Genomic DNA, 10,271 nt, shown 5'->3' on the forward strand with positions numbered 1-10,271 from the left:
AGAAGTGGGCTGTAGTCCACGAAAGCTTATGCTCTAATAAATTTGTTAGTCTAAAAGGTGCTACAAGTACTCCTGTTCTTCTTTTTGCGGATACAGACTAACACGGCTGCTACTCTAAATACCTTTTGACAATCATCCGGGCCTCTATATCTCAGTTTCCCATCTGTGAAATTGGGGATAATAATCATTCCTTTGCTCGCAGGAGAGTTGTGAGCTAGACTCATTAATGTTTATGAAGCACTGCACTCATAATACTCTGAATGCTACAGTTATGCTTATTGATACAAATGTAACCCTTCTGCCCATCTAAGTCGGCAGCAACAAGTGCCGGGTTCTGTATCTAGGGGTTCCGTTTCAATAACGCAATGCAAAATCGGCTCAAGCCCCCACCCAGTGACCTGGGACAATTACATACCACCCCCCCGGGCGCCTCTAGGAGGCAATACTTCCCCTCTCGCAAGCACGGAGTCTGAGTGTAGCAGAAAATGTTTAATAACATGCGGTAAACGATATCAGCATTAAATTGGAAAAACACCACAAACAGGATTCCTAACACAAACCATGAGCAAAAAAACCCCACCCCAGCAAATTGGGCTGTGTCCTTTCCCTTTGGTTCTTGAATCCAGCAACCCAAAAATCACCCAGAGTCCCAAAAGTCCACCAAACCCCAAAGTCTCTGTCCCTGGTCAGTGCAGCCCCAGAGTATAAGGGGGGACGCACACGCAGGGTGTTAAGGGGCACCTTACGTGTGCTGAGGCCGGCCGTCTCTCCGTGGGGTTCTGTCGCAGCCTTCACCACGAGCCAGTCCACTTCCTGCCGTCCCATGAACCGCTTCGCTCCGCTCACCGACCTGTGAGCCTCTCCAACCGTCCCCGCAAGGCTCCGTACCGCTTGCCCCTCCTCCAGTCATCCCCACAAATTGCTCCACTAGCTGCTTAGCAATATAGCTTCAGGCTCCCCCACAGCACTCTTTTGTGATTTCAGCTCTTAGGGATTTCAGCTCAGAGTAGGGGAGCCCCAGTGCTGGTGCACCATTGGCCCAAAGTGAATTCAGCTCAGCAGCCTGTAACTAACCCCCCCCCCCCCAAAATACCTGACCCCATCCTCTCTCAATTCACTGAGTTTTGTAACCCATGCCCCTTGTCAAGCAAGTGCTACTTAGGAAATGGTGAAGGACTCACTCAGTCCTTCTGTCATACAACAGTTCCACTGGCCTTGATTCACAGAATCAGGGTAACAAAACTTTATTTTTCCTGCCCCAATAACAGAGAAACTGGGGATCCCACACCAGCCAAAGTAACGACTTTCAGTTGCTGTTGTTTCATGCCAGGTGGGTTTGTGCCTATGCAAACAAGATCAGCCCCTGGAGTTCTTTTCCACACTCGCCATAATTCACCACCAGATGTCAGGGTAGAGCTCATCCTGACTCTGCTTACACATAGATTAATAGCTAGTCTCAGAAACTCCCAGCTGCTTGAAAGGCCTGGAGCGCCACATATGCTTAAAGCTTGGTAATAAGAAAAAGAAGTGGTTTTGTGCAGTGAAAAGTCTATTTGGCTTTTGTGCAGAGAGAGCCATGGCAATGTGAAACAGGGTGTGTCTACACTGCATTGTAAATCTAGGTCTGTGGGACCTGGGGTTGCAGATTCAGTGTTTCCAACCACGCTTGAGCATCCACACTGCATCATAAACCTGGGTTTACGATTGCTGGTACTGGGTTTCGCAGCTGTGCTAACGTGTCCGTGCTGAACTACGCAGATCTTCTGACTCAGGTCTGCAGCTTGAGCTGCGTCCACACTGCAAAGTGAGAGGGCTTGGATCTAAGTCACAGCGGGACTTGGGCTCTGATCCTCCCCCCCACTCCCCTCCCCAGCTGGGTCCTAGGACCCAGGTCCTGAGTGCTTGCTCGCCCAAGTCAGACTGATTTGTATGTGGACGGGAAGGGGGCTTGGGCTCAAACCCGAGTCAGAGTCATGGCTCAGTGGGCAGTGCAGACATACCCTATGTGACCCTGCATGGAAACCTGGGCATGTGACCCGTGAGCCTCATGAATCAATGTTGTGTGCATGGAGGGAACACAGGAAGCTGAGGACATTGTAGTCTGCCATGGAAGTGGCTGTCAGTCAGGGAGAAATATTGACTGTTAAAGTTGGTAACTGAATGAGGGGAGAGGCACCAACTCCCTCCCAGCTGGCAGGTCTGCCCTCTTCCCTGGGACATTCAGCCACATGGGGGAGGCCAGCTGGGTAGCTGAGGGGCGGGGGTGGGGCTTGTGTTGTGCAGTAACAAGCATGGTGGGAGCTAAAAGAACTCCCATGTTCTGGGGGGTGTTGGTTCTCCATACAGTCGCTCATTAGCTGTGTGTAGAAAACCAAGGGTTCATGGGGGGTGGCCAATGTGCAGCTCTCCAGCCAGGTGAGGCCTGCAGAGTCTGGGACCCCACTCAACTTCAGCTATCGCTGCATCTAGCCAGGTGCAGCTTAATTCATCCCTGGCCGGCCCTGCCGTGTCCCTGCCGCAGCTGTACTGGGACTTTGTTCTCCAGGACTGTCATCACTGAGCTGCAAACAGATCGGGATGCTTTGGATGCAGCCAGAAAGTGGTGGCTTTAGGAACCCCCGGGGCCTGCCCATGGTTATCCATGAAAGGAGCTAACAGCTTCTCCCTGGTTTTTTAAACCTCCTAGGCCTCCATGAAGTGCCTGGATGGCTCTGTGGATGAGAAAAAGCACCGAGGTATGATGCAGCGGTACCTGTCCCTCGCCGCACGCCTCGAGAAGATGGGCTACAACCGGGATGTGCACCCGGTGTTCAGCGAGTTCCTGATCAACACCTACGGCATCCTGAAACAGCGGCCAGACCTGCACTCCAGCCCTCTCCACAGCAGCCCAGCTGATCTGCGCAAGATCGTGATAGACATCGTCCCATCCAAGTTCCTCGGCGACACTTTGCTGCTGCTGAACTGTTTGTGTGAACTCTCCAAGGAAGACAGTAAACCTCTCTTTGCTTGGTAGTGGACAGTGCTCGCCGTACCCCCCCCTCTCCTCCCCACCGGCAAAACGATCCTCCCATAGACATGAACTCAAAGCATGAGTTTTAAATACAGACATGGAGTTTTTTTATCTATGTCATGAGGCTCAGTCCGAGCAGTTAGCTCCAGCAGGAATACTGTGTGTGTTTGTTTTTAATGTGAGAGGTTTCTAGATTTTCCCATCCTCTTTTCTATTATCCTATCCTAGCCTCTGTTCCGCTTCCAACAGGAAAAGCCAGCAGGCCGCTTCCAACAGGAAAAGCCAGGGCAGTCACTTCCCCCCACCCATCACACGCTCCACCCCCTGAAATGGCGGGATCAACGTTGCACTCAAAGCTGCAAAAGCTTCCACCTGCAGTCACGGCAGTACCCTGCTGTGGCCAGCTCTAAAGTCAGTAGGAGGTGCTGTGACGGACACTGGGGAAGGGGATGAAATACGTCCTGCTCGTACGTACTCCCCTTTCTGACTGTAACGAATAGTAAGAGCCAAACGGGCTGGTGCACAGGCCATGCCTAGCCTGCTGCTGCTTTTCATGCCCTCTTGGTGTTTACAGAACAAAACACATTCCCAAAAGAGAGACGCACCAGGGTTACACAGCTGCCTTTAACTCCATTGACTTTAGAGCTGCCACCTTTTCCAGCTAGGGCTGGGGAAGCTCATCTCATTGTGTATCCTGTGGGCCAGGAACCTGGCTGAGGCAGACCATTAAACTGAGTTTATGGCTGCTTTGCGTTGAAGGCCTGGTGCGTTGGGGCCCTGCATCACTGTTCACCTGGAAAGCTGCAAGCCTGTTGAAGTTTTAACTGGCATTGGGTAATAATGATTACTGGGTTTGCTTTTGCATAACAAGTGCCTTCAGACCTGATCCATTCTTAGGAGAGTAGCCCTTGCTTCTCTGAGTAATCCCATTGGTACGAAGAAGGATTTTACCCACGTGAGTAAGAGTTGCAGGACCGGGTTCTTTATTTGTGAGGTTTCTAGTTACTGCAGGAGGATCCAACATGAACCTGGGTCAGGAATCCTCTAGTTCCTCTGAAGAGAGGAAAGACCCCAGGGCTGTGACACTGGGATCTGAGGATGGGGGTGCTGGGAGAGGAAGTCACAGGGCCTCAACAGTAATCCAAAGTACTCTCTCGCTCAGTAAGAAAATCAGTCTGGTCCGAAAGCTGAGCAGTGGTATAACGAATGCAGCCCTTCTCGCTTGGAATCCCTTCGCTCTTTTCCGATACACCGCATAGCGCTAGAGATAGGCCATGTCTCTGCAGTTACAACCAGGCTGTATGTTGATCTAGAGGAGCAGTCCTCAACTCCTGCTCTGCAGACAAGTCTCTCGTATCCGCCCATTGGTTGCCTGAAAATTAGCCATACAACAGAATCTTTGAAACACGCTGGTCACTGCAAAATTATTAAAGAATCTGCAAGTTAACTGGCCTGGTTTTCTTCAATGGGAATGGAAGGAAAGGTGGTGAAATATTGAAACAGCCCCTACGTGGGACCGGTGCCTGAACCTTTATTCTGTAACCCCGAAATGCAAGGCTTGCTCGTGCCACTGCTCCTGAGTAGCACCACAGCCCTAGCTATTACCGTGTGCTGTGCCGCCTCTGCGGAGGAAGCTCGCCACATTGTGGTGCAGATGTTCCGCAGAGCATTTGTGTGTCTGCTGCAGAGGAAGCTCGCAATCCCACAGCCCTGGCACTCCCATAGGGCCCCCGAAGGCTTGTGCCACTGCTGCCGAGGAAGTTCACAGCACTACAGCCCCGGTGCTCCTATACAGCTACTGAGCACTTGTATAACTGCTGCCTAGGAAACTCCCGGTGCTACAGTTCCTGTGCAAGCCCTGCGGATGTGCAGAGGATGGTCAGCTAAGGGTAGTTTTTTCTGTGCAAGGCTCAAAACATCACACAAATGCCTCAAGTTTTTCCTTCCCTTGGCTAGTTCTTGTCAGAGGCTAGAGCGTAATGCAGTGTTGCGTTCTCTCCAGCCTGAAGTTCGGAAATCCCATTTCTCAGGAGATATAAAGGAGGGGTGCAGAGGTGGTGCTGGGATTGCTGCCTTCGTCCGGGGACGCACAAGATGGGTGTCTTTTTGTCTGCATGCACAAAGGGATATGCACCTAGGCCCTGATTCACAAAGGTACTTAGGCACCTAAATACCTTTTTGAATCTGGGCCTGTGACGGGGTGTATCAACCCCGCCCTGGTGACACAGGGGTTAACAAACTGCTCTGGGCCCAAGCGGCCCTGCCCCCTCACCCTTGCAGGGCAGGCCCCCAGCGAAGGGAGCGTATAAACGGAAGCAGCTCAGCTCAGTCTGTGCTGGCTGAGGAGGAGAGCAGACACATGCTGCAGGATCCTGCTAAGAAGCTGCGGGGACGCCAAACCGCTGGGGCCGAAGACCCTGATTACACCTCAGCAGCCTGGGCGACCGTGGGGACCGAAGGGGACGACGCGCCGCTACCAGCAGAGGAGATACCGGAGCCGAGACTAAGGGTAGGAAGCGACCCGGGGGATGCGCTTGGGATATGGAGATCTGAACCCTGCAAGAGGATAACTGGGTTTGAAGAGCCGCGGGTTGGAACTCGGTGGAGTAGGGTGGGACTGGGTTCCCCTGCCCTTGCCCTGAGGCACTATTGCTGCAAAAGAGGGCGGCTTCTCGGACTCTTCCCAACTACTTACTCCTGCCAGAAGAGGCACCCTTTTAGATTCCCACCGCTGGAGGTACTGCTATCCCGGAGCCAAGCAGCGCCTCAGACCCCCTTCCCTATGTTTCTGCCAAGCAACATTAAAATCCACTGTGGTTCTGAATCAGCAACGGCTGCTGAGGGTATGTGCCAAATCGGCTGCCCTGGCCCGGCCCATTTCATCTGTCTTATCTCTTTCCTTGTCCTCAAACAAAGGACGTGCAAACAAGTAGTGCAAGGGGCCACGCTGGTGTAGGCTTTTAGCACTTCTGGGGATCTGGCCCCCCCCTCCTTTTTTTTCCAGCCTCGCATTGTCTTTGAGAAGCTGCCTGTGATCTACACCGTAGAGCAGAACTTAGCCCGACGTTAAATCCGGTGACTCGGAGCTGCCCCCTTTCCGGGGGCAGAGTGGGAGCTGCGGCAGCCTCACGTTCTGGCGGTGCAATATTGCACAGATCAGTGCGTGCGTGACAAGACTCTGTCTTTCCTTGCTGACGCACGGCCGTGCGTGTCTCACATTTATTACCCGTCGTCTAGGAAGGACACACTCAAGGGCTATTTTTATAGCTTTCAGATTTGTCCGAATCCCTTTTGTACCTTTTTCCTGGCAGCGTCCATCTCCATGGGGGGGCACCCAGCTGGTTGGTAATAGAGGGGGAACAGAGAGCTCACCTTTGCTCTCCCCAATCCTGCCACCACTGCGTGCCTGGGCAGAGTGCCTGACAACTGCTAATGGCTCTAAGGATCAGAAATCACAGCTGGGGCGAGATGTCCCTGTCTCCTGCGACTGCGTAGCATAGGCCAGCAGAGGGCAGTGCGGTGAATGTATTTGCTGCTGCTTGTGTCCCCTTGCTCAGGAGGGATACAGCTCACCAGGAGGGAAGGTTCTGGGGGGTTGTGGGGCACAGAGGCAGGAGGGCCCTGTGGGACCCAGGTGCTAGCGCTTCCTGTGCATGACCTGGTACGGAGAGCACTGTACTGCACACGGACTCCGGACACAGTCTGGTGACCCCTCGCCTCTCCCCAGGGGAGATGGATTCACAGCCACCGCTCGGAGAGCTGCAGTCTTGGCGACTGACTTCTCTCCTTCACACACAGCTGCCTGAGACGGTCTTTTCACAGCAATATTTTTCTTTCAGTGAAATTTGGCTTTTTGACCCAAATGAAAGTTTGTTGCTGTGGGGTTGTTTTTTGGGAGGGGGGAGAGGGGGTTATGAAAAGCTAACCCCCCCAAATATTTCAGTCAAAGTGTTTGGGGGTTAAAAAAAAAATTGGTTTTCAAACACGGGTTTTCCCAATAACTGTGCATTTTTTGCAAAACGCTTTCAACACTGGAAGGTATTTCAGGTTCTGTTCCCTGTAAAATATTCTTGGAAATTTGTAAAAACCACAACAGCCGCCAGGCCTGGTCTGAGCCAGCTTCCCCATGGCCGTCTGTGGGTTCGGCAGCTGGCTCCTCGGACAGGGCTGTCTGCGTGCTGGGAGGGTGGGGTCACTGAACAGCTGTGGAAAGTCCAAAGGCCAGTCCCTCCCTGTCACTTGACTCCTGAACACCAGTGTGCTTTGGCGAGCTACAGGCCAGTGCAAGTGGATGCAGAGGAGGAGAGGCGCAAAGAGGTGGCTGAAGCCCAGCCCTGCCCCTTTCTGAGTAAGGCGGGAAAGCCAGGCTGATGGCAAGGCTGGGATGGGGTTGTGTGACGGACGCCGCAGTACAGAAGAGTGGGTGCTACAGACGCTACCATTAGTGGGTAGTGTCTGTAGCACCCATTAGTGATAGCCAGGCCATCACCTTCTGCCTCCTCACCCTTTCCTGGCTTGCCCCCGGGATCATAAACCTGCCAGTCTGTGCAGACCCCGTTGCCTGCCTTCTGCAGCCACGGGGCTGCTGGGTAGCAACTGCAGCATGCCCACTGGGCACTCCTTGAAGTGGGTACAGGCATCGGAGCTCAGCCAGCCAGGCCTCGAGGGAACAATCTCCCTGCAGGCTGAAAACAAGGGGCCTGGACAGCGATATGTGGGGAGATGAATTTTGGTGCTGGGGGCCTGGAGATAGAGGGCTGCTTGGAGTGAGAAAAAGCCAAGGGAGGAGGCAGCAGATGGGAAGCCCCCGACACCTCCTGTCACCACTGTCTGATGTGCATTTCAGGTTTCATTCGGGCATTCCCCTAAGATCAGAAAGCAGCTTCACACCCCCTCACCCCTCCCAGCAGTGCTAGCAGGGGACTGGACTCCAACACCCAGGAGGTTTGTGTTCTTAATGGACTGAGCCAATTCTCTGTTCTTCACGTATCGTTTCATTCTAAGAATTGACATCCAGAACTTCCTGCCGCTGCCCTCGCACTTAAGCAACGTGCTTTAGGGGGAGTGGTTTGCGTGGCTGGGTTCTGTCCGCTGCTTCCCGCCCAACCTGTACTGAAAACAGCAGCTCTGTCTAGTCATGATCTTTGCCCTTTGCCAGAGTCACGGTGATGTGCTCTTATCATTTGTCATCAGTGGAGGTGCCATTCATTGAGGCCAGCATTGCTAGGTGACCCTATTTCCCCAAGGGAAAACGGGACACCCCCAGCTGCTCGCTGAGGCCTTCCCTGTCTCTGTGAGACTGTTGCTGCTCACTGGAACCCTGCCCCTCTCCCCCCGCTCACACGGGGCTGGCATCTGCACTCGCAGCCCCCCCCCCTGCACGTTCTTCCACCCCCCCCCACTTTTTCACAAAAGTGGGCATTTGTCCCATTTGCTTTTGCCAAGTGATCACGTTGGCAAGAGCAAACAGGACAAATGCTCATTTTGGGGGCGGGGGGGGAGAGTTGGGAAGGCCAGGACAGGGCTTAAGAAAGGGACTGTTCTGGCCAAAATGGGACCTATGGTCACCCTAAGCATTGCTCTTCAGCTGTGTTTAAGGACTGGGCATCTGATACTTCCAGACGAGGATATTTTAAATAATGGAAACTTTCCTCCCATCTCTGAGTAACTGGTGTGTTTGTCCCGACCTAGTTGCAAACTGTAATTTCTTGTGTTTCATAGAGGAATGTGACTTATATACATGCTATAGGCACCGACTCTGCGGGTGTTCTGGGGCTTAAGCAACTGGCAAGAGGTGCTCAGGAGAGGGCGGAGAGCAGCGAGTGGCAGGCCTTCGGGGGAGAGGGTGGGGTGGGAAGAGGCAGAGCACGGATGAGGCCTTAGCGGAAGGGGGAGTGGGGGTGGGGCCTTGGGGTGGGAGCACCCACCGGGAAAAATAAAAGTCAGTACCTGGGAAACTTGCTATACAAAAGCAGCTGTGTATCCATTCATCTGGGAGGGTAGAGTAATGTAAAGCAGTCTGTTGCAAGGTACCCTGAGTGGCACTTGGTTGGCTATTCCCTGAGATAAAATGTTTGGAGCTGTTTGCTCATGTGAACAAGGGGTAGGTACAGTAGAACCTCAGAGTTAGGAAGACCTCGGGAACAGAGGTTGTTCATGACTTGAACAAAACGTTACGGTTCTTTCAAAAGTTTACAACTGAACATTGACTTAGTACAACCTTGAAACTTTACAACGCAGAAGAAAAATGCTGCTCTTAACCATCTTAATTTAAATGAAGGCAGCACAGAACCAGTTTCTTTCAGTGTGTGTATGTGTGTGTGTGTGTGTGTGTGTGTTCATACCGACACCACCACATATTCAGCAAAGGCATTTGAAAATGACGCCCTGGAGTCAGCTTGTACCCACCACAAATAGTAGGTTTAAGAACAATAGGCCTGTCTTCACATGCATGTTTTATACCACTGCAACTCCAGGTGGTATCCTGGGTGGGTCAAAAGGATTATTCACCCACAAAGAGATTAGCAGAGGACTGTACAGAATGGGCTACCAGGCAAACCTCCAACCGCGGAGATCCAACATCCAAGTCAGCGGAGTTCTTAGTCTTATGAAGCTATTCCTCATTTACACCAGTTTAAATGAGGGGGCTTAGTATCAGCAATATAAGGAGGAGTGTCTGTATGGCTTGAGTATACAGCAAGATTGCATATCTTCGGAGTGGGACTTTAGTCCCGCTGTGCTGCCCTTTTGCTGGGAAAAACATCTCACGGTGCCCTGACTAGCTATAAGTATCACTCCCCAGTTTTGCTGAGGTGGACACCTGTGTGCAGGTGAAGTGGATTCCCTCTTGTGAGGGCGGCCTGCGCCCTCCTAGCTTTGAGAAGCCCCCAGCAGTTCCACAGGTGAGGTAGGCTCAGCTGCAAACGCACCAGGAGCACTGCTACAAAGGCGGAAAGAAGTGAATTAAAGAACAAAATGGCAGGACCTGAGAGAGATGGGGGAAGCAGCTGAGGGCTGCAGACAGCCTGGACAGAAGGAAGTCAATAGCCAAGTTCAGTAACAGGCTGCGTAGCTGGATGTGGTGTGACATGCTGACAATGGCAGTTCTATAAACCTCGAGAAACCATTCCTCCCTCAAAGGGCTTGACGTTGCCAGTGCTATTTGCAGCAAAGCTGCTAGTAAAAGTCTGCAGATTTGGGCAATACACCTGCAGCAACAGTCCCCATAATACCAGGAAAAAGGCAAACACTGTTTCTGCCC

The 10,271-nt window shown here is 52.5% G+C and overlaps 1 protein-coding gene across 1 annotated transcript in view; it reads left to right on the forward strand.

Annotated features, from left to right (window-relative positions):
* Positions 1 to 3,013, forward strand: part of SPATC1L (spermatogenesis and centriole associated 1 like) — a 38,213-nt gene extending 35,200 nt beyond the window's left edge. The window contains exon 5 of the mRNA XM_034786346.1: positions 2,687 to 3,013. Within this exon, the coding sequence (XP_034642237.1) occupies positions 2,687 to 3,013 (327 nt within the window). The remainder of the gene's footprint in view (positions 1 to 2,686) is intronic.
* The last annotated feature ends 7,258 nt before the right edge of the window (positions 3,014 to 10,271 follow it).

Source organism: Trachemys scripta, chromosome 11 (assembly GCF_013100865.1).
Source record: "Trachemys scripta elegans isolate TJP31775 chromosome 11, CAS_Tse_1.0, whole genome shotgun sequence".
Taxonomy (NCBI): domain Eukaryota; kingdom Metazoa; phylum Chordata; order Testudines; family Emydidae; genus Trachemys; species Trachemys scripta.